At 40.4% G+C, this 21,507-nt stretch overlaps 3 protein-coding genes across 6 annotated transcripts in view; 2 read left to right on the forward strand and 1 right to left on the reverse strand.

Moving 5' to 3' along the window:
- Positions 1-3,238, forward strand: part of CTNNAL1 (catenin alpha like 1) — a 59,127-nt gene extending 55,889 nt beyond the window's left edge. The window contains exons 15-18 of one of the 2 annotated variants that reach the window (XM_063081966.1): positions 974-1,030; positions 1,175-1,288; positions 1,962-2,045; positions 2,187-3,238. In XM_063081966.1, the coding sequence (XP_062938036.1) occupies positions 974-1,030; positions 1,175-1,288; positions 1,962-2,045; positions 2,187-2,252 (321 nt within the window). In that variant the 3' untranslated portion in view covers positions 2,253-3,238. The remainder of the gene's footprint in view (positions 1-973; positions 1,031-1,174; positions 1,289-1,961; positions 2,046-2,186) is intronic. The other variant, XM_063081965.1, reaches the window with a different exon arrangement.
- Positions 3,239-4,381: 1,143 nt separating this feature from the next.
- Positions 4,382-10,550, reverse strand: ABITRAM (actin binding transcription modulator). 2 transcript variants are annotated; one of them, XM_063081757.1, is made up of 6 exons: positions 10,152-10,550; positions 9,095-9,146; positions 8,330-8,459; positions 6,039-6,115; positions 5,890-5,959; positions 4,382-5,793 (listed from the first exon to the last, which is right to left on the reverse strand). In XM_063081757.1, the coding sequence occupies exons 1-6, from the start codon at positions 10,228-10,230 to the stop codon at positions 5,656-5,658; spliced, it is 546 nt and encodes a 181-aa protein (XP_062937827.1). In that variant the 5' UTR covers positions 10,231-10,550; the 3' UTR covers positions 4,382-5,655. The 2 variants fall into 2 exon arrangements, with proteins under 2 accessions (XP_062937827.1, XP_062937828.1); XM_063081758.1 differs by lacking the exon at positions 9,095-9,146 and having other exon boundaries at positions 8,330-8,436.
- ELP1 (elongator acetyltransferase complex subunit 1) overlaps positions 10,425-21,507 on the forward strand; it is an 85,779-nt gene continuing 74,696 nt past the window's right edge. For both annotated transcript variants that reach the window (XR_010022129.1, XM_063081756.1), the window contains exons 1-2: positions 10,425-10,826; positions 14,320-14,515. Coding sequence is in view for 1 of the 2 variants with exons in the window: in XM_063081756.1 (XP_062937826.1) it covers positions 14,366-14,515 (150 nt within the window). In the remaining variant the exon portion in view is untranslated. The remainder of the gene's footprint in view (positions 10,827-14,319; positions 14,516-21,507) is intronic.

Below are 21,507 nucleotides of genomic sequence, written 5' to 3' on the forward strand. Positions count from 1 at the left end.
GGATCACACGGGGAGTGAGTCATTCAGTTTGATTAGAATCTAGATGTGAAGCTCATTGGTTTCCCTTTTAAAGGACAGGAAAGGATGCAAAGGACTATTTGATGTGGAGATCCCTTTATCCAATGATAGCAAGGTGTCAAGGTTGTTGAACAAAGGGTAGAAGTTAACCTTGGAATTATTGCCTCTTCTGTCTTCATGTTCTTTATCTAATTTATTACCAACACCTGTTATTTTTTTCTTCACAAATCGCTCTCAGATTTGTTCTGTTCTCTTCATTGCTACAACCTAATGTTAAGTCTTCATCTCTTCACTCACTTGGTAGCAGCTCTCACTCTAAAATCTTCTACATACCATTTTAACATAATATCCTAAATATTACAATCTCACCTGTCCAAGCTTTCATTCTTCTTCTCCATCATCCTGTTTTCCTCACTAAATTGTAAAATGCATGGTGCATGGTGAATAGTCAAAACCAATCTAAAAAAAAACAACAAAAAAACCAGTCTGAACTAGGCCTCTCAAATGGTCGGTTATGAAATGTGTATAGGTGACAAATTTTATCCTGGTTAGATGGTAGCAGGAAAGTTCTAACCATTTTGACCTCATGCTCCAAGATTCACCACCCTTTTATAATTGGGGATTTCATGAAATGAGCTCTGGATCCCTCCAGAAACTCAGACATAATTTGTGGGGCTATCACATGTCCATGTGACCCTCCAGAATAATTGGAAGTCTCCAGGTGTAGAGGAGCCTCTCCAGGATTTGATTCTGCATTAGGGCTGGGAAGACTCTTTCTGAATACAGTTAAACCCTTGTGTTTTCCTGGTAACAAAAATTTTAGGAGTTCTATGACAGGTTTTTATATCTAGGTTTTATTTTTAAAGTTCTATATAAAAATTATTAATGATTATATTTCTTACCAACTGTCCATAAGCCATCAATCTAAAATAGTGATGTTTTCCCTTTCCACCAGGTTTTTGCTGCAGAGGGTTTAAAGCTTACTTCAAGTGTACAAGCTTTTTCAAAACAGGTAACAAATGTCTACCTTCCTGGTGCTTGGTGGTGATGTCATGTAGATCCAATTTGGGGATATATCGTTAAGGTATAAAGGTATTTAAGGTATAAAAGATGGAGTTTTGTTGGGTTTGTTATAACTTCCTAAATTACATTTCAGCTGAAAGACGATGACAAGCTTATGCTTCTCCTGGAAATAAACAAGCTAATTCCTCTATGCCACCAGCTCCAGACAATAACTAAAACATCTTTACAGAGTAAAGTGTTTCTAAAGGTAAAAGAGAGGAGGGTAGGTTATTAAGGTAGACTCCTGAGAAACTTTTACACTTCTGTCTTTATCAGGTTAGCTCCAGCCCCTTTTCTTCAAATAAAGTGTTAATACCCACAGAAGGGCAATTTATTTCCATTTTTCATGACTTGACTGCAAGGATCATTTATTATATGCTGTTATAACTAAACAGCATGTTCAGTAAATAAATTGGCTTTTTGGACATGATTAATTTCGTAGCACTGACAGCTACCCTTAAATCCTGAAGTCGTCACCTCTCTAACTAGGCCACAAATGCCTCAGAGTCTGAGCTCCCATAATTTGAGCGAATATGGGCTTATGTCCACAAAGCAGAGTGCAAGGAATTTCAGAGCAGGGGATTCACTGCCATTATTTGGAGCATTTTGAGGTGCCCCTAAACAGCCTTAAGTAGAACAGTCTATTTGTCACCCATTCTTCCTGGGATTTCATGAAACAGGCATGAGGCCTGGGCAGCAACCCTTGCACCTGTGTTCTGGGTCCTCACATCAGCTCATATGCCATAATCTATTCATACACCTTTCAAGATCCCTTAGATCTCCATGATGGAGAAATTTTATCAGTTTAAAACTAAATAAATTATAAGGCTTTTTGAAATACCACTATTAGAATATGATCTGCATGCTTTCTGTCACTCTAGGTTGACAAGTGTATTACAAAGGCAAGATCAATGATGGCTCTCTTGGTCCAACTTCTTTCACTTTGTTATAGACTGCTGAAAAAGGTGAGGTTGTTTTTCTATCTTAAACTCACATCATTTTTTTTTAATTGAAGGGAAATGCAAAAGAAAATAATAGTTACTACTTAATTTTGCAACTTTGTTTTCCAGAGTAAAGCAGAAACTAATTGTCTTACCTCTTTCCAGCTTCAGATGGAAAATAACAGATGGGTCTCAGTTACAGATAAAGATACTGTGGATGGTAAATCTTGAGAAGCTTTTGGGGTCAGATCTCTGGAACATCATGTGGCGACACTGACATTTTAAAAAAGCAAATGATCCTTTATATTTTCAGAAATTCAACAATTTTGTAAAGAAAACAATACGGAAATCTTGCTTTATTTTCTGATCATGAAACCAATTGTGAAGCTTTTTGACAACTAATAAATGCCATGGTAGTTTCTAGAATTCTCACTGCAGTGCGATTTAAAAATAGAACATGCACTTATAATGTTATTTAAAAGTCAAACCAAATATCCCTACTGTCTTAATGACAATTTAATCCAAAGAAGCAATTTTGAATATGTTCTCACCTTTGGCATATTTTAACTTTTTGCTTTTGTTGTTTAAGCTTATCATCCAGAAGACTAATTTCAGCAAAAAAACCCCAGTAGTATGGGTGAGTGCAAGGTTTTCCTTAAACCTGTGGATTCTTCAATCCCTTTCCACCAAGTGTGACAGGAGCCCCTGTGATGCATCCTCTGTCATAGATCATGCATGCTAGTACCAAGTGTTGGTTCTTTAACAGGCATTTTAACACAGGAAGGGTTATCTGTTGTTATGCATCTCCCTCCCCTCATCCCAAAATCAGGGTAATGGGACTCACTCCACAGAATCCTGCAGCAATTCCCAGAGGACAGGAGGTGACTGTCTTTTGGTTCTAGTTCTAGCATAGTTGGCCAGTCTGCCCTGACTATTAGCTGGACTCCTAAGCCTATCTTACTAACTTAAAAAATAGTTTTCAAGCTGGCTGGTTAACTCAGTTGGTTAGAGTGTGGTGCTAGTAACACCAAGGTCCAGAGGTCAATCCTTGTACCGGCTAGCCACAAATAAAAACAAAAACAAAAACGTTTTGAACTATCCTTCTCAGTATTGATTGATGGAATGGATTAAAAAAAAAAAAAAAAAAAAAAGAGAGAACGATGGAAACAAGAAGTTGTTTAAATTCTGAATAATCATACATTTTATATATGTGCCTTCAGAATGTTAATTATAAAACAAATAAACATCTGCCTTTAGTCTTTTTAATTTTAGGGTTTAAAGCTTTTCTTGTTTTTGGGGGTGGGTGGGGTTGCTTGAAGGACCTTGTTTATAGATTTTCTCATGATATAGTGTGGTTAACTTTGTTTTGGACTCCATTCATAGCGTCTGCATTCCCAATGCTTTGAAATTCATTCTGAAATCTAACAGGACATGTCATTTGTCAAATGGCAATAGATATGTAAGCTTGTCTGGTGATCTTTATCTGGGTCAGCCATCACAATCTATGGTCACAAAAGTCCTGAAGAACCACAGTCCTACCAATTAGCTAGTCACTATTTTATTGAAGAAAACTTTTACAGTACTCCTCAGGGAGAAAATGGGATACACTCAGCTTGGTTAATGACCTTTATAAAATACTTCTTACCCCACACCAGCCAGCTGCAAAAAAACTTCCTTAAACAGTCAAAATCATGAAGTATTTTTATTCTCTGAAACTAAAATATTCTTTTGAATTACAATAGAAATAATAGGAGAATGACACAAGGTAATAATGTTAAAAGTAAAGTACAAGAGTACTTCAAAAAGTTCATGAAAAAATAGAATTAAAAGATCATATGAATCTTTCCATATTTTTTTTTTTTTAAACTCTGGACCTTGGTGTTATCAGCACCGTGCTCTAACCAACTGAGCTAACCGGCCAATCCTCCATGAACTCTTTGAAGTACCTTCATTGATATATAGTTCTTTCACTATCTTTATTATCTTTGTTTTATGAAATATTCAAGAATCATTGTGCTCCTCAAAGTGAGGATCTGTTGACTTGTGGTTACATTTTCAGCTCATAGCACCTGTCACATGTCTAGTATGTATATTTAGGGGACAGTCATGCTGGCACTCAAGTTACAAGAAGTTTTTCTTGTGAACCAAAAATAATTTTTAAGTTTTACTTACAAAATACTCTTGTACATATCTGAAAAGAGAATATTCTCTTCAGAAAGTGCAAGTGGGGGTGGGAAAAGGATAACTTATGACTTCAACAGCATAAGATAGAGAACCAAAGGAATTTACATATCAAGTGATTTCTTCTGTACAAAACTGTATCTTAAAAACAGGGATATTTATATATATATATTTTTTGTCTTTTTTTGTGACCGGTAAGGGGAACGCAACCCTTGGCTTGGTGTCGCCCGCACCGCGCTCAGCCAGTGAGCACACTGGCCATCCCTATATAGGATCCGAACCCGCGGCGGGAGCGCCGCTGCGCACCCAAGCGCCGCACTCACCTGAGTGTGCCATGGGGCCGGCCCCAAAACAGGGATATTTAAATGCATGTGTGTGTTGCAGCCCTTAAAGAAAAATAACAAGTTTTAAAGTAATTTTATTTGAAATTTAATGTAAATACGTATCCAATCTTAAACCATAAATTCACTCATATATATATTTTAGTTTAAATGATGTGAAAGCCTTTGTTCCATTCAAAGGCATCTGTGCCTTTGAATAACATATTCTCAGTAACTCCTTGGTTGGTTACCTGTAACTAGAGTGTGTGAGACTGAGTGCCTACAGTGTACATATTGCAAGAACCAGCTCAACAAAGCATTATATTTCCATTTGCTAAGAAAGCCCTTTGTATTTTTCAAAGCCTTTTCATGTGTCCTTCATTTAAGAAGTAACAGCATTACAGTTCTACTTTGTTTCAGAGGGGAAGGCCATCCCATTGGCATAAGGAGGAGAAGGTACACTCTACATGCCTGCCTCTTCCCTGCAACCTATAGGGAGAGGAGTTGAGGCAGAAGGGTGGGACTTGGCTTTTCGGTAGTGTCACACTGAAGCAGAATGGTAAAGAAAAGCCAGTTAGTTTTTTTTTTAAACTTCAAAATCATAGAAAATCAAGGCAAAAATAATAATCATGCCATAATGTTCAAACAGAAGTATGTAAAATGTATGAGGGGACTTCACAAAGTTCATGGAAAGATTCATATTATCTTTTAATTCTATTTTTCCATGAACTTTGTGAAGTACCCTCGTTGTATTTACTTTCAGTTTATAGGATGATGGGTAATTTATTTTTACTTGGCCAATTAAAACTTTTCTGTGTTTTCCAATTTTTCTCAAAGAGCCGTGTTTGTTTGGTTTTAGTCATAAAATCATCCCTTGCTTGCCAGTTGTTAGAGAGAAGCAAGAGAATAACAGAGTGTGGACATTGGCAGGGCAGACCTGGGAGTTGGAAGGCAAATGGGAACAAAGGTTTGTTATGCAGGACGAAGAGGGAAGACTAGGTTACATGAAGGATCAAGCCTCCACTGTGGTAGCTGGGTGTGACATATACTGCACATGTACTGGTTCTTCTTTGGTGCACTGATGGTTTAGGCCTGGTAAGGATAAGAATCCCAAGTTGCTTTTTACTCCATCCTCACGACATAGCTGTTGTGGCACTAACGCGTTTCATTACAACTTCTTCATATTGTTTTTGTGTCAGTAACCCTTCTGTTATGCTTTTACTTTCTTCAAATTTGGGTAACACAACTGCAATGTAGCCTTCAGTGGATGGCTAGAAAGGAAATAGAATATTTAGTACTGTCAAATGATAAAAAAAGTTCCAGTAAAAGGTATGTGGATGGGATCATACTTTTTTTCTCTCTTTTACCTTTTCTTGAAGAAGAGACGGGTTATGGAGAATGTTTTCATTCACTTCCATCAACCGTCCTCTAACACAGCTATTAAAAAAAAGAATTATGTTTATGAAAAATATTATCTCTTTTGTTTCTCCTAAATAGTGGCTAAAAAGTTACTCACCTAGATATGGTGTATTCTTCTCCATCTGAACAGTAAATCTTACATAGAGGTGCAAGTTCTGTTAGGAACTGTGCCCCCTGTGTAATGAGAGGGAAGAAGAAATTAACTGAGGTACATTTCCACTTTACTCTGAGAGGAAGCCCTCAGTATTATAACAGGATATATTTCTGGAATTGATGTTTTAAATAAAAATGATTTAAGTCCATAAAAACCATTCATATATTCAATCATTTATACAATAAGTTCCTATTATGCCAGGTACCATCTTAGGCTCAAGGGAAAAAAGCTCAGACACATGTAATATAGGTAGTTTAGTTACAGACAAATAATATGATTTATCAACTATAAATGAAAAAGCTACATATAGCTAGGTGTAAAGAGTGTAGAAGTGTAGGAAAATCCATCAGCAAGCAAAAATATAAAATTCAACATGACAGAGTATAACAGCCACATTTTACAAAGTTAGTTTCCATTAAGTTTCCTACCTTATTTTTATACAGAGTATTTCAATACATTCATGAAGAGATTTGTATTATCTTTTAATTCCATTTTTCCACTAACTTTTAAAAGTACACTCATATTAAAATTTAATAAATAAAGGAAGTTCTTTATCATGGTCAATCACTAGGACTATTTGAAGACGGGATATTTTTCTAATTAAAAAACAGCAACAACGTGCACCTTGCAGAAAATTTGGAAAATGTAGAAAAGTTTTAAGTAGCAAGATAAAAATAATTTACCCATTACCATGTAACCCAGTAGTCAATACTATATTTTGATATACACCTGTTTGAATGTTATGGCACAGTTATGTCTCATACATTTCACTAGATGGACGTATCTGGGAGGTGCTGACAAAATATCTACGAGGATGCTCATGGGAACCAATGAGAGCATATCTCATTGTTGCCTTTGCCCTCTTTTTCCCAGGAATTCTTCCTGTAGTGAACATAGGTTATTTTTTATGACCTCTTTTTAAACATTATTAGTAACATTCAGATATTACTATATTGGCTTCACTCCTCTGCATGTGGGTACTTTATTACAAAACATGAGAGTCATTACGACTCTCTGCTCTTGGGAGAAGGAATGGGGGATTTGTCCTACAGTATTAATCTACAACTGGATCTGTCAGAAGAGCAGAGGTGTTTTGCCCCCCTTTTATCAACTCTCTTGGGAGAAAAAATGATTGGCAGTTCTGAGATCCAACTAAAACTTACCTGTAGTGGGTTCAATATGCAGGTCCCTCTATGTTCTTCATTAGTAACTGCAGTGTTACTGTTTTGGACAGAGATTTATCACAGGAACTTCACAAGCATTAACGTTTGTACTTATTGTAATGTGTAGACTTTATCTTTTAAAAAAGGTTCCTATTACTTTCTAAGTCCATTTGTTTCCTGAATGAAGACAGATCAGTGATTATAAGGCATATTTTAGGGGACTGTGGGCCTACAAAGGGGAATATGAATAAGGGTCTCCTAGAAGAGTGAGAGCAGTTAGCAGAACCTGTTATTATGAACTCAGTAAATGAAGGGCTTAAATCATCCACAGAAACTTTCCCAACCACTGGGTTTGTTGGGACACCTTAATGTGTTCCTAAATTGTCCTTGGTGTGATACCCTCTCTTAATAAAATGTCCATCTTGCCTAGAGTTTGAGGGTAGAGATGATATTCTGTATGACTGAGCATTTGCGGAGGTAGAGGGTGTGGGTAGATGTGTATTAGATTAGCAGTGCTTTAGGAATGGAAAAATGGTAAGAGCAAATACCACCTATTTTCTCAGATGTTTTTCCTACTCCCTCAGGATACATTTTTTCTTTTTAATTTACATGTGAAAATACCTAGTAAAGAAGAATTGGTCACCTAAATTTTATGTGACTTGAGATATTGGTTTAATAAAACTAGAAGGGACAAAATATCTTTTTATATTGGTATCAGAATTGTCCTTTCAAAGGCCTGCCTCCCCCTTCTTCTATTCTGGGAATAATTGGGATGGTGGTACAGAACCTTATATGACAGATACTATGCCTCCTGAAATGCCTTATTATTTTGGTCTGAGAATTTCTTTAGGGTTAAAGTATACTTAAAGTCAGCACCTCACGCTGCCAGAGAAGTATGCCGAATATACGTTACCAGATTCTAAGACTTGACTGGTTCTTACAGATATGTACAATCAATTATGTTTCAATTAAAATAAAAATAAAAAAATCTCCCCCAATAAAGGACTGGATCTATCATTACCACAAATATGGAGGATTTAAGTAGATAATCGCAGAATTACAGGAACATACCCGTTTAAATTTTCCAGAGACCTTGTTCTGAAGTCTGCTACAATTAGTACTGATCTGATAGGAAATGCTTTGAATTGTTTTTCCACTTTGAAGAACTGGATGAGATCCTGCCAATGTGATGACACATATTCTACAAAGAGAAAAAATGGATCCTATGTTATTGCTTATAATTATTGGTATAATTCTTCCTCTTAAAACTCAGTATTCCTATTGGCATAAGAATGTCTGAATTGACATTTGTTTAGTCGAATTATCATCTTCCCCCTTTTTCCTTTGGCAACTACTGGAGAATAACTACAGAATGAAGAATGCATTAATAAAAGAGGAGAAAATAGGATTGATTTTCCTTCCCAGGAAAGGGAAGAGTACCAGAGGTCTTTAGGTAGCACTGGGGTAGAAAAAAGAGAAGTAAGGTATGCCTGTGTATACAGGATAACATTTATGCTTCTACCCTAACCCTCTCCATGGTCTCTGGCAGTTCAGTGGTTAGGCACAAGCTTGCAGCTTCAGATAGCTGACTGAGGATGTGGTCCTCCATTTGGAAGTTTGGGTAATCAAGCTTATTTGTTTTAGAGTGATGAGGCACTAGAAGACTCCTTCTTGCCAACCAAACTCCCATAATACCATTTCAACACAATGGAAGATAACTTAATGAATGTTCATTTAATGAACACTTGTTCAATTCAAGGACATACCAGGCTAAAATACCAGAAAAAAATTTTAAAAAAGCAAGTTTTTGATCTTTAAAATTCCTAATTTGCTTACCGGTTAGAGTGCTGTAATATACAGTGGTCCTCACAAGGTTTTCCTTTGACGTCTAGAAGAATAAATGAGTCTGTTCAATCAATATTTACTACCACCACGTGGTACTATCTTTGGTTCACAGAGATAGTTAATTCTGAAGACTGGACACAGGGTGATCACTGGTATCCCTTCATTACTCAAAAACATATAACTAAAGTCTTCCTATAAAGTATTTAAAGGGACCTGGCCCAGATAGAATTGTTTATTCATTGTTAAGATGATTAACTCCGTGCTTCATCTTGCTTTATCCTCACTTTAAAGTGAGCATCACAGTCTTTATGATATGGTAGCATATTTTTTGTTCGTGGTATTTAGGAGTGTCCTGTTATTAGAGCAGAAAGTCCCACATTCCGGGAAACCCCTCAGCCCTGGGTGAACCAGGGCCGCTGGTCACCCTAAATCAGGCTAACATAAAATGTTACAGTATTCAAAAAGAAAAAGGAAAAAAAAAAAAAAATACACCGGTTATCCCCGAATGAAAGGGAGAAAGTAGGAGTTAGAGGAAAGTTCTTAACGATGCTCCCGCCACTGGGATTTACTGAGTACACAAAATAGTACAACAGGAATACCTACTTCTAAGTGGTAAATGGACAATACTGGCAGCTTGTCAAGTAAAACTGTAGATTGTGTTTTCTAAATGTTTCTATCCTAACCAACTCTCTTCTCTCCATCCCTACTGCTTCTATCTTGGTTTCGCTATGATCATTTAAATAATTTTATGTATCGCTGATCTCTATAGGATTGAGCTCCTCAAATCCCTCCAGGCACTCAGGACCTTTGCAACCCACCCTCGAGCTCTCACTGTGCTCGCCAGCACCAGAATGTGCTTTGCTGTATTTCAGGCCTCCAAGTCTTTGCAAATGCCACTCTCTCGGCCTCGAGGGGAACACAGTTCAGTTCCTTCTGACGTGGGGAGAAAGCGCCGGGGAAAGCGCGCGTGGCTCATGATCTGTCACTGTAGTCTCTACAGCATCGGGCCAATGCGCCCGAACGGAGACGAACATCACTCCGCACTTACCCGCTTTGTACCAGCGAGTGAAGTAACGATCCACGAGCGACGGCACAGCCGGTTCCGCGGCCTCAGTCTCGGTAGCCATGGCGACCTGCGGCGCCGCTACCCCGCCCTCCGGGGCCCGAGCGCTTCCTCCGGGCAGGCCCGACTAGGGGTGTCCTTCCGGCGCGCGGCCAGCGTTGGGCGCACGCGCGCTGCTCCCCGGACCCAAAGGCTCCGCCCACCTCCGTCGATTAAGGTGCTTTGGGGTCCGACGTCAAAGCGATGATCAAATACAGTAGGGTGGGCTGAGGGCAGAGGAATAGGGGGCGGAGGCCAGAGCAGCTTCTGTACCTCTAACTTGCCGGGGCTACAAAGAAGGTCTGCGCTGCGAGCGACCTAGGAAGCCGCCCCTGCCCGGCCACGCCTCCTCCGCCTAGTGACGTCACGCCCGCGCCGCTCGGCGCGTATCCGGCCCTCTTCGCTCACGCGTCACCATTGCCTGGTCAGCGCCCCAGCCACGCTTCAGTCCCTATTCCCCGGGGCTCGAGTGGCTTTACCCCCGGAGGCCCAGTGCTCGCCGCGAGAGCTCGGGAGCCGCGGACAGAGAGGCGTGTGCTTAACCCGGGCCGGGCTCTGGGAAGCCGGCTGCCGGTGGCCGGGGAGGCACCGCTGTTTGTGGGTCCTCAGAGCGCGGCTCAGGTGAGCGTTCGAGTGACCCACCGGGGTGAGACACGGGACCGGGCCCTGTCCGCCCAGGAGTGTCCTGGCTCCTCTACCTGTTGTGGGCCGGAGGGTGGAGTGCGGCGTGGATCATCACTTTCCTCGAGCTTTCCATTCTCTTTCTGCAGACTTGCCTCCCGCGCCACCCGCGGCCGTCTGGGCGCGCTGCGGGGCGTGGCGGCCCGGGAATGATGTGCTGCTCTTCAGCTGCACTTAACCCAGCTCCGGATTCCTTGCAGGGGGTGGATAGTACCTGGAAAGCGAATGAATTAATCCACCGGGAAGGCAGTGGTTGATAGGAGAGTTTCGGGTGCTGTGCTGCGGGCCCCGTCTCGCGTCTGCCGGTTTTTAGTGGAGGTGGTGTCGCTTGTGCTTCTCCCTCTAATGTGGTATATTATGTGGTTTTCTCCCCCGTTAAGCTGTGATCTCCGCGAAGGCAGTGACTGTTAGGGTAATCTTTTATCTTCAGATCCGAGCACTTAGCAAGTACTAGTCGATATTTGATACAGTCTATAAACCGTATGGTAGAATTAGGTACTGTGTAAAGGATTCAAATGTATATTGACAGCCTTGGAGGTAAGCAGTGAATAGTTCAGTATGAAAAAGTGAGCAAAAAGGAGCCAGACAGTTTTCAGCTTGGGGACAGAGAGAGTAGAAATGCCGTTTACCCAAATAGGGGGAACTGCCATTTGGTGGAAGAATAGCATGGTCTTCGTTTTCCAGGTTGTGTTTGAGGTGCTTGACACATGCTTGTGGTAACAAGGAAGTTGAAAATGTGGATTTAGTGTTCAGTTTGGGTTAGTTCAGTCAGGACTAGAAGACATTTAGATCTAATCAGCATTTTAGCCATCTGCCTTGTACTTGTAGTCATGAGCATGACGATTAACCAAGAGGTGGTTAGATGAAAGAACAAGGGAAGAAAATGGAGGAGTTGTCAGAAAATTAGGAGAGGATTCAGGATTGACCTACGGTGTGGAGGGATCTTTAGCACATTTAAGAGCTGAGAAAAGTTCAGTGAATGGAGACAGGGTAGTTGGAGATTACATATGTCAAAGAAAGGGTACTAATAGGCTGAGATCCTGGAGGAGTTTAGGGGATGTTCCTGTCCTAGCCTTGAAAGGAGTAGGGATATGTCTTCCTCTGAGAAGATAAGGGAGTAAGGGTGATGGGTATGAAAATTTAGAGAAGTTAGTTTTGAGACTAAGGGGGTAGGGGTGGGAGGGAGATAAATGGGCTCACTTAACTGGCTATGAACTGGTGATTTTGAAAGCTCAGAGACTGGAGAACTCAGGTTGCTGTTTTTGTCAGTCAGGGTCCAGTCAGAAAAGTAGAAACCACACAGTATTTCAACAGAGAGAATTTAATATAAGAATTGGTTAAATAGCTGTTTAAGGAACAAAAGGTGAGAGGGAGACCTGAAGTGACATAAAAGGGAAGCTGAAGGAAGCAGCTACAACACTTAGCTTGGGACAAGGGAAAGATGTTAGGGTTATCAGGACCTAAACCTTGGAGAGAGGCAGTGTAAAGCTGGGACTTAGACTTCTGGTGTTGATAAATCAGGAATTCAGATGATGAGACCCACAAAACTGCATTTCAGATGTCTGGAGTGGGGCCCTGCTGGTGACTCTGGAGGTGGGGGTGATGAGGCTAGTGCTGGGAGTGCTAGAGACTGGGATTAAGGGCCCCAGCAAGGATGAAGGCCCATTGCTGGGGCGACATTGACAGGAACAGCAAGATAACAGGAAAAAGTGAGTCCTTGTATCGTTTTGCCTTTACCCTCCCACATCCTTATTCTTGGGTTCCATGGGTCCCAGAGCTCCACAGGTTGTTGCTGAATAGAACCCAAGTTCACAGGGAGCAATGTGGAGACATTATGATGATCTGATCATGTCACTGTAACAGCATGATTATTATTAGGTGAACCAGCCTGAAAAACAGCTAAGAAACAACACAGCAGGCTCCCTGTTGCCCATCTTTTCTTACTGCTTGCTACTCTCTGTCCCTTGCTTACTCCCTTATAGCCAGACATGCCAGTCATTCTCTCATCTCAAATTTACCCATTCTTTCAGATCTATGTCAGTGGTCATCCTTATGATGTTTAAAGATAAAAGCCATGTAATTTCTATATGCTTTGAAAGACCTAAGTTCTATACATAGAGTTAGATTTAAATTTAAAACCTGCAGGGTATATAATACAGGTTCAAATAATTTCCAGATGTTCTTGAATATAAATGTCACCAAAACTTAACTAAAATCATTGTCTGCCTTGATTCTCTTCGTCACTCCCACCGTATATGATTTTGCCTTATTCTTAAGCCACGTTACAGTTGTGTCATTCCTATTACATTTGGCGTTATCTGCTGTGTACCTTAAGGATCGACTCATCTTTATTCTTTTGATGTCAAATACATGAAATGCCAAGATGAGAGAATTCACGTTAGATTGAAGTGACAAGAAGTCCAATGTGGTCTGTTTAATTGTCACCCCAAACATAAGTTAGGGACTTCCAATCATAAACCTTAAAGGGATCTGAATAAAAATATCTAGCACATTAACATTTGGTTTATTTCCTGCTTAAAGTTGTGCATTAAAGCATGTCTGGTTTAGCCAAAGTAGATGTCCTATTTAGCATTTTTTTCTCATCTTTTCTATTGTACTGGTAAAAGCCTGGCAAGGAAAACAAAATTACTTGAAGTAGTTATATCAGGTCATCAGGCCTCTCAAAATAGTGGTTATCCTTTTGAAGTAAACTGTTGCCATTTCACAGTATCTTCTTTACCCTCTGAGAACAGTAAATACTTTTATTTCTATTTTTTATTTCAATTTTTATTTTTTTATGAATGTGTAAAGCCAGTTTATTAGTAAATGTACCTGGAGGATATTCAAGTCATTTTATCCCAGATTTTCTTCAACTGTCAGTATATACAAGGATAATTCAAAAAATTCCTGGAAAAATAGAAAGATGTGAATTTTTTCATGAAGTTTTTGAAGTACCCTGTTATATGTAGATTTTTATATAGTTCTACTCATTGGGGGTAATCTTGTTTTTCCTTATGGTTTTTAAAATTTTTCAGGTTATAAAGATATCCTTATATGCAAAAATAAAATGTTTTCTCATTCATTTGTTCTTTTCACCTTCCCTGAGGAATAACTGATGTTGAGTCTTTTTTCAGCACCACACTCTCCTGAGTGAGCCACGGGCCGGGTGGCCCAATGTTGAGTCTTTTTTGAAGAAAAAACTGAGAATCTCACCTCTCCTAAAGAGTGAGAACATAAAATAGATTTTAGAATTCTCAGTTTGTAGATCACTATTATTTATGGTGGTTCAGGTTGCTGCCACACATCTGTATGTGGGTGTGTGTTCAGAGAGGTAGCTTTTTTTTTCTTTTTTTCTACCACTTCATCTCCTGAATCATTTTACTCATATAAGTGTGGTCATTTATCACTATTAAGCTGTTCCTTTCTCTCTTAGGGATTAATGCTTCATCAAGGGATATTCTCTTGGGAATTGCTTCATCATGAGAAATCTGAAGTTACTTCGGACCCTGGAGTTCAGGGATATTCAAGCTCCAGGGAAACCTCAGTGCTTCTCTCTCCGAACTGAACAGGGGACAGTGCTCATTGGCTCAGAACATGGACTAATAGAAGTAAACCCTATTACAAGAGAAGTAAGTTACTGATGAAGAATGCTAGCACTTGGGTATGACCCTTGACTTGTCTTCTTCTAAACTTCCTTTCCCTAGTTAGTCTTTTTAAAAATCTTATTGAATTATATCTTCCTAAATAAACATTCTCTTTGCTTTATGCAGATGCCACGTTAGACATAGCTTAAATAGTAACCTACTTTAACTGTACTACTATTTTAAGCTAAGTTAGCAAAACTCTAACCATATATATATATATATATATATATATTTTTTTTTTTTTTTTTATTAAATTTTATTTTGTCGATATACATTGTGGCTGATTATTGCTCCCCATCACCAAAACCTCCCTCCCTTCTCCCTCCCCCCCTCCCCCCCAACAATGTCCTTTCTGTTTGCTTGTCGTATCAACTTCAAGTAATTGTGGTTGTTATATCTTCTCCCCACCCCCCCGGTTTTTTTTTTTGTGTGTGTGTGTGTGTGTGTGTGTGTGTGTGTGTGTGTGTGTGAATTTATATATTAATTTTTGGCTCCCACCAATAAGTGAGAACATGTGGTATTTTTCTTTCTGTGCCTGACTTGTTTCACTTAATATAATTCTCTCGAGGTCCATCCATGTTGTTGCAAATGGCAGTATTTCATTCGTTTTTATAGCTGAGTAGTATTCCATTGTGTAGATGTACCACATTTTCCGTATCCACTCATCTGATGATGGACATTTGGGCTGGTTCCAACTCTTGGCTATTGTAAAGAGTGCTGCGACGAACATTGGGGAACAGGTATACCTTTGACTTGATGATTTCCATTCTTCTGGGTATATTCCCAACAGTGGGATAGCTGGGTTGTATGGTAGATCTATCTGCAGTTGTTTGGGGAACCTCCATACCATTTTCCATAGAGGCTGCACCATTTTGCAGTCCCACCAACAGTGTATGAGAGTTCCTTTTTCTCCGCAACCTCGCCAGCATTTATCGTTCAGGGTCTTTTGGATTTTAGCCATCCTAACTGGGGTTAGATGGTATCTCAGTGTGGTTTTGATTTGCATTTCCCGAATGCTGAGTGATGTTGAGCATTTTTTCATATGTCTGTTGGCCATTTGTATATCTTCCTTAGAGAAATGCCTACTTAGCTCTTTTTCCCATTTTTTAATTGGGTTGCTTGTTTTCTTCTTGTAAAGTTGTTTGAGTTCCTTGTATATTCTGGATATTAATCCTTTGTCAGATGTATATTTTGCAAATATTTTCTCCCACTCTGTTGGTTGTCTTTTAACTCTTTTAATTGTTTCTTTTGCTGTGCAGAAGCTTTTTAGTTTGATGTAATCCCATTTGTTTATTTTTCCTTTGGTTGCCCGTGCTTTTGGGGTCGTATTCATGAAGTCTGTGTCCAGTCCTATTTCCTGAAGTGTTTCTCCTATGTTTTCTTTAAGAAGTTTTATTGTTTCAGGGTGTATATTTAAATCCTTAATCCATTTTGAGTTGATTTTAGTATATGGTGAGAGGTATGGATCTAGTTTCATTCTCCTGCATATGGATATCCAGTTATCCCAGCACCATTTGCTGAAGAGGCAGTCCCTTCCCCAGTGAATAGGCTTGGTGCCTTTGTCAAAGATCAGATGGCAGTAAGTGTGTGGGTTGATTTCTGGATTCTCTATTCTATTCCATTGGTCAGTGTGTCTGTTTTTATGCCAGTACCATACTGTTTTGGTTATTATAGCTTTGTAGTATAGCTTAAAGTCAGGTAGTGTTATGCCTCCAGCTTTATTTTTTTGGCTCAGCATTGCTTTGGCTATGCGTGGTCTTTTATTGTTCCATATAAATGACTGGATAGTTTTTTCCATTTCTGAGAAAAATGTCTTTGGAATTTTGATGGGGATTGCATTGAATTTGTATATCACTTTGGGTAGTATGGACATTTTCACTATGTTGATTCTTCCAATCCAAGAGCATGGAGTATCTTTCCATCTTCTTGTATCCTCTCTAATTTCTCTCAGCAGTGGTTTGTAGTTCTCATTATATAGATTTTTCACCTCCTTGGTTAACTCAATTCCTCAGTATTTTATTTTTTTGGTGGCTATTGTAAATGGGCAGGCTTTCTTGATTTCTCGTTCTGCATGTTCACTATTGGAGAAAAGAAATGCTACTGATTTTTGTGTGTTGATTTTGTATCCTGCTACTGTGCTGAAATCATTTATCAATTCCAGCAGTTTTTTTGTAGAGGTTTTAGGCTGTTCGATATATAGGATCATGTCATCTGCAAACAGGGACAGTTTGACTTCATCTTTTCCAATCTGGATGCCCTTTATTTCCTTCTCTTCTCTGATTGCTCTGGCTAGTACTTCCAACACTATGTTGAATAGGAGTGGTGAGAGTGGGCATCCTTGTCTTGTTCCTGTTCTTAAAGGAAAAGCTTTCAGCTTTTCCCCATTCAGGATGATATTGGCAGTGGGTTTGGCATATATGGCTTTAATTATGTTGAGATACTTTCCCTCTATACCTAACTTATAGAGGGTCTTTGTCAAGAATGAGTGCTGAACTTTATCAAATGCTTTTTCAGCATCTATAGAGATGATCATATGGTCCTTGTGTTTGAGTTTATTAATATGGTGTATCACATTTATTGATTTGCGTATGTTGAACCAACCTTGCATCCCTGGGATGAATCCCACTTGATCGTGATGAATAATTTTACGTATGTGTTGCTGTATTCTGTTTGCTAGTATTTTAGTGAGGATTTTTGCATCTATATTCATCAAGGATATCGGCCTGTAGTTTTCTTTTTTGGTTATATCTTTACCTGGTTTTGGTATCAGGATGATGTTTGCTTTATAGAATGAGTTTGGGAGATTTGTGTCCATTTCAATCTTTTGGAATAGTTTGTAAAGAATTGGTGTCAATTCCTCTTTGAATGTTTGGTAAAATTCTGCTGTGAATCCATCTGGTCCTGGGCTTTTCTTTGTTGGGAGCCTTCTGATAACAGCTTCAATCTCCTTTATTGTTATTGGTCTGTTCAAATTTTCTACATCTTCATGGTTCAGTTTTGGGAGCTTGTGTGTGTCCAAAAATTTATCCATTTCCTCCAGATTTTCAAATTTGTTGGTGTATAGTTGTTTATAGTAGTCTCGAATGATTCCTTGTATTTCCGATGAATCAGTTGTAATATCACCTTTTTCATTTCTAATTTTTGTTATTTGAGTCTTCTCTCTTCTTTTTTTTGTTAGCCATGCTAATGGTTTGTCAATTTTATTTATCTTTTCAAAAAACCAACTTTTTGATTCGTTGATCTTTTGAATTGATTTTTGGTTTTCAATTTCATTTAGTTCTGCTCTGATCTTAATGATTTCTTTCCGTCTGCTAACTTTAGGTTTGGATTGTTCTTGTTTTTCTAGTTCTTTAAGGTGAAGTGTTAGGTTGTGCACTTGCCATCTTTCCATTCTTCTGAAGTGAGCGTTTAATGCAATAAATTTCCCCCTCAATACTGCTTTTGCAGTATCCCACAGGTTTTGGTATGATGTATCATTGTTTTCATTAGTTTCAATAAATTTTTTGATTTCCTGCTTGATTTCTTCTTGGACCCATATGTCATTAAGTAGAATGCTGTTTAATTTCCATGTGTTTGTATAGTTTCCAGAGTTTCGTTTGTTATTAATTTCTAGTTTTAATCCATTGTGGTCTGAGAAGATACATGGGATAATTCCAATTTTTTTGAATTTATTGAGACTTGATTTGTGACCTAATATGTGATCTATCCTGGAGAATGATCCATGTCCTGGTGAGAAGAATGAATATTCTGAGGTTGTTGGATGGAATGTTCTGTAGATATCTGCCAATTCCAATTGGTCTAGAGTCTTGTTTAGATCTTGTGTTTCTCTACTGATTCTTTGCCTAGATGATCTGTCTAATATTGACAGTGGGGTGTTCAGGTCCCCTGCTATTATGGTATTAGTGTCTATTTCCTTCTTTAGGTCTAATAGAGTTTGTTTTATAAATCTGGCTGCTCCAACATTGGGTGCGTACATATTTATGATTGTTATGTCTTCTTGATGGATCAGTCCTTTTATCATTAAGTAGTGTCCCTCATTGTCTCTTTTTATGGTTTTTAGTTTAAAGTCTATTTTGTCAGATATAAGAATAGCTACTCCAGCTCGTTTTTCTTTTCTGTTTGCATGGTAAATCTTTTTCCATCTTTTCACTCTTAGTCTGTGTGAATCTTTATGGGTGAGGTGGGTCTCTTGTAGGCAGCATATAGTTGGGTCCTCCTTTTTGATCCAGTCAGCCAGTCTGTGTCTTTTGATTGGGGAATTTAAGCCTTTTACATTAAGAGTTGTTATTGAAAGGTGTTGATTTATTCCTAGCATTTTATTGGTTGTTTGGATGTCTTAGGTGTCTTTTGTTCCTTGCTTTCTGATTTACTGTTTGGTTTCTGTGTTTGTTGGTTCCTTAGGTTGTAGATAGCGTTTTTGTTTGCTTGTTTTCTCTTCATGAATGCCATTTTTATTATACTAGTGGGTATTGATTTTTCTTGGGTTTTTATGGCAGTGGTAGTTATTTTTCAGGAACCAAACCCAGTACTCCCTTGAGGATTTCTTGTAAGGGTGGTCATGTGGTAGTGAACTCCCGCAGTTTTTGTTTGTCTGAGAAATATACTCTTTGCCCCTCATTTCGGAAGGATAGCCTTGCAGGGTAGAGTATTCTTGGCTGGCAATCTTTGTCTTTTAGTATTTTGAAAATATCATCCCATTCCTTTCTAGCTTTTAGGGTTTGTGATGAAAAGTCTGATGTTAACCTGATTGGGGCTCCCTTATAGGTGATTTGACGCTTCTCTCTTGCAGCTTTTAAGATTCTCTCTTTGTCTCTGAGTTTTGCCAATTTGACTATGACATGTCTTGGAGAAGGCCTTTTTGGGTTGAATACGTTTGGAGATTGTTGAGCTTCCTGGATCTGAAGATCTGTGACTTTTCCTATACCTGGGAAGTTTTCTGCCACTGTTTTTTTGAATATGTTTTCAATGGAATCTCCATTTTCCTCCCCTTCTGGAATACCCATGACTTGGATATTTGAGCGCTTAAGGTTGTCTAATATCTCTCTCAGATTTTCTTCCATGTCCTTGATTCTTTTTTCTTTCTTTTTGTCTGCTTGTGTTATTTCAAACAGCCCATCTTCAAGTTCAGAGGTTCTCTCTTCAACTTCGACAAGCCTGCTGGTTAAACTCTCCGTTGTGTTTTTTATTTCGCTGAATAACTTCTTCAGTTCAGCAAGTTCTGCTACATTTTTTTTCAGGACATTGATTTCCTTGTACATTTCCTCTTTCAGATCCTGTATACTTTTCCTCATTTCATCATGATGTCTAGCTGTGTTTTCCGGTATCTCATTCAGTTTCCTTAGAATTATCACTCGAAATTCCTTGTCAGTCATTTCAAGGGCTTCTTGTTCTATAGGATCTAGAGTTTGAGATTTATTAACTTTTGGTGGTGTGCTTTCTTGATTTTTTGTATTTCTGGTATCTTTTTTTGATGTTTATTCATTGTGGCAGGGGGTTTCACAGTCCACCGGTTTGAGACTAATGAATAACTAGGATGTTGCTATGGTTGCCAATTTCGTATGGCTACCTCCGTGGCTGCTCAGTTGGCCTCTAGTGCCTTGTGTGTGTGGTTGCGTTGGGTCTTGGGCTTCTCCGGGGAGCCACCTTTCTGGTCAGCTTGGACTCTGCTGGGCTGGTGGATCATGTACCACAGGGTGTGTGATTGCTGTTGAGCTTTCACTTCCTGTGCAGGACTTCTCCCTGTTCCGTGTGCTCTGGCCCAGGCTGTTGGATTGTGCAGTGGCGACCCCACCGGTGTGTGGTTTCTGTCGAGTCTCCGCCTCCCTGGCCGCATGTCTCCCCACTCTGTGTGCACTGTGCTGGGCTGGGGCGTGTCTTCTGCAACCCTCATCTATCAGCTGGGCCTTCAAGACCCTGCTCAGCACCGCCTCGCCCAGGAAGTCTACCGGTTTCTGGTAGGCACAGACGACCGGTCGCTCTGGGTGCCTTTGTAGCACTGTGTAGATCTTTCTCGGGTCTTGTTCACCTTTGTTTCCCCCCGGTATAAACCGAGTCTAGCCCCCGCCTGCAGCCAGCTCTCTGGCAGGTTCAAGCGGACCTGGGAACTCTCCTACCACACTGTTCCCAACCAGAAATTGGTTAGGCTTTTTTCCGAACTGGTGGCCGCAGAGATGGTATCTGCCTCCCAGTAACAGGAAGTTTACCAGGGGCCGGAGTCCAGGGTGTGGTGCAGTGACAGTCGGCCCGCCCGTGCTTCCTTGCCCTCCCAACACTGGCCTGGGACGCCCCACGCCACCAGCCCCGCCAGAGAACCGCGGAGGGAGTGGGAGGGGAGGCCAGCCCGCAGGCTCCGGAAAGCCCCGCGCCATGCAAGTGGGAAGGCTCAGTGGCGGCCGAGCCGGGCGGAGCTGCCAGGACCTGGGAAAATGGAGGCAGCCCCGGGGCGGTGAGTGGCCTGGTGATGCAGGCGGGAGCCGGGTGGGCGTCAGCCGCCCACAGGGCTGGTCCATGGGTCACGCACAGGGCTGTGCCAGGTCGGGTGCTCACTCTCTGTCTCTGGTTTGTCGCCTTCCCTGTTCTCGGCCGCTGCCGCCTCGGGCTGTTCAGTCGCTGCGCGGCTCGGGCGCTCCCAGGAATCTTCTTAAATGCCGGCGCTCCCAGGAATCTTCTTAAATGCCGGCCTGAAACCTCGAATCCTGAATAGGGCAGCTGGCCACCTTCAGCGCGGCCCCGGCCCCCGAGATCCTGTCTGCATCCACAGCAGCCCTGGCGCCGTGTTCCCTGTTTCGATACTCGATTTTGCAGCTAAGAAACAGTTCTTTTCCTGCTCCACACTTCAAAGCTGTTGCCTGTAAATGAGGCAGCCTCTCCTGCCGAGGATAAAGTGGCGGTCACCCCCCACGACCGGCCAGCAGCAGCGGTCCTCCCTTAAGAGATGGCAAGAGGAAGGTCCACAAGTTTTCCGGCTGCCTGAGACC

The sequence above is a fragment of the Cynocephalus volans genome, chromosome 17 (assembly GCF_027409185.1).
Source record: "Cynocephalus volans isolate mCynVol1 chromosome 17, mCynVol1.pri, whole genome shotgun sequence".
Classification (NCBI taxonomy): Eukaryota; Metazoa; Chordata; class Mammalia; order Dermoptera; family Cynocephalidae; genus Cynocephalus; species Cynocephalus volans.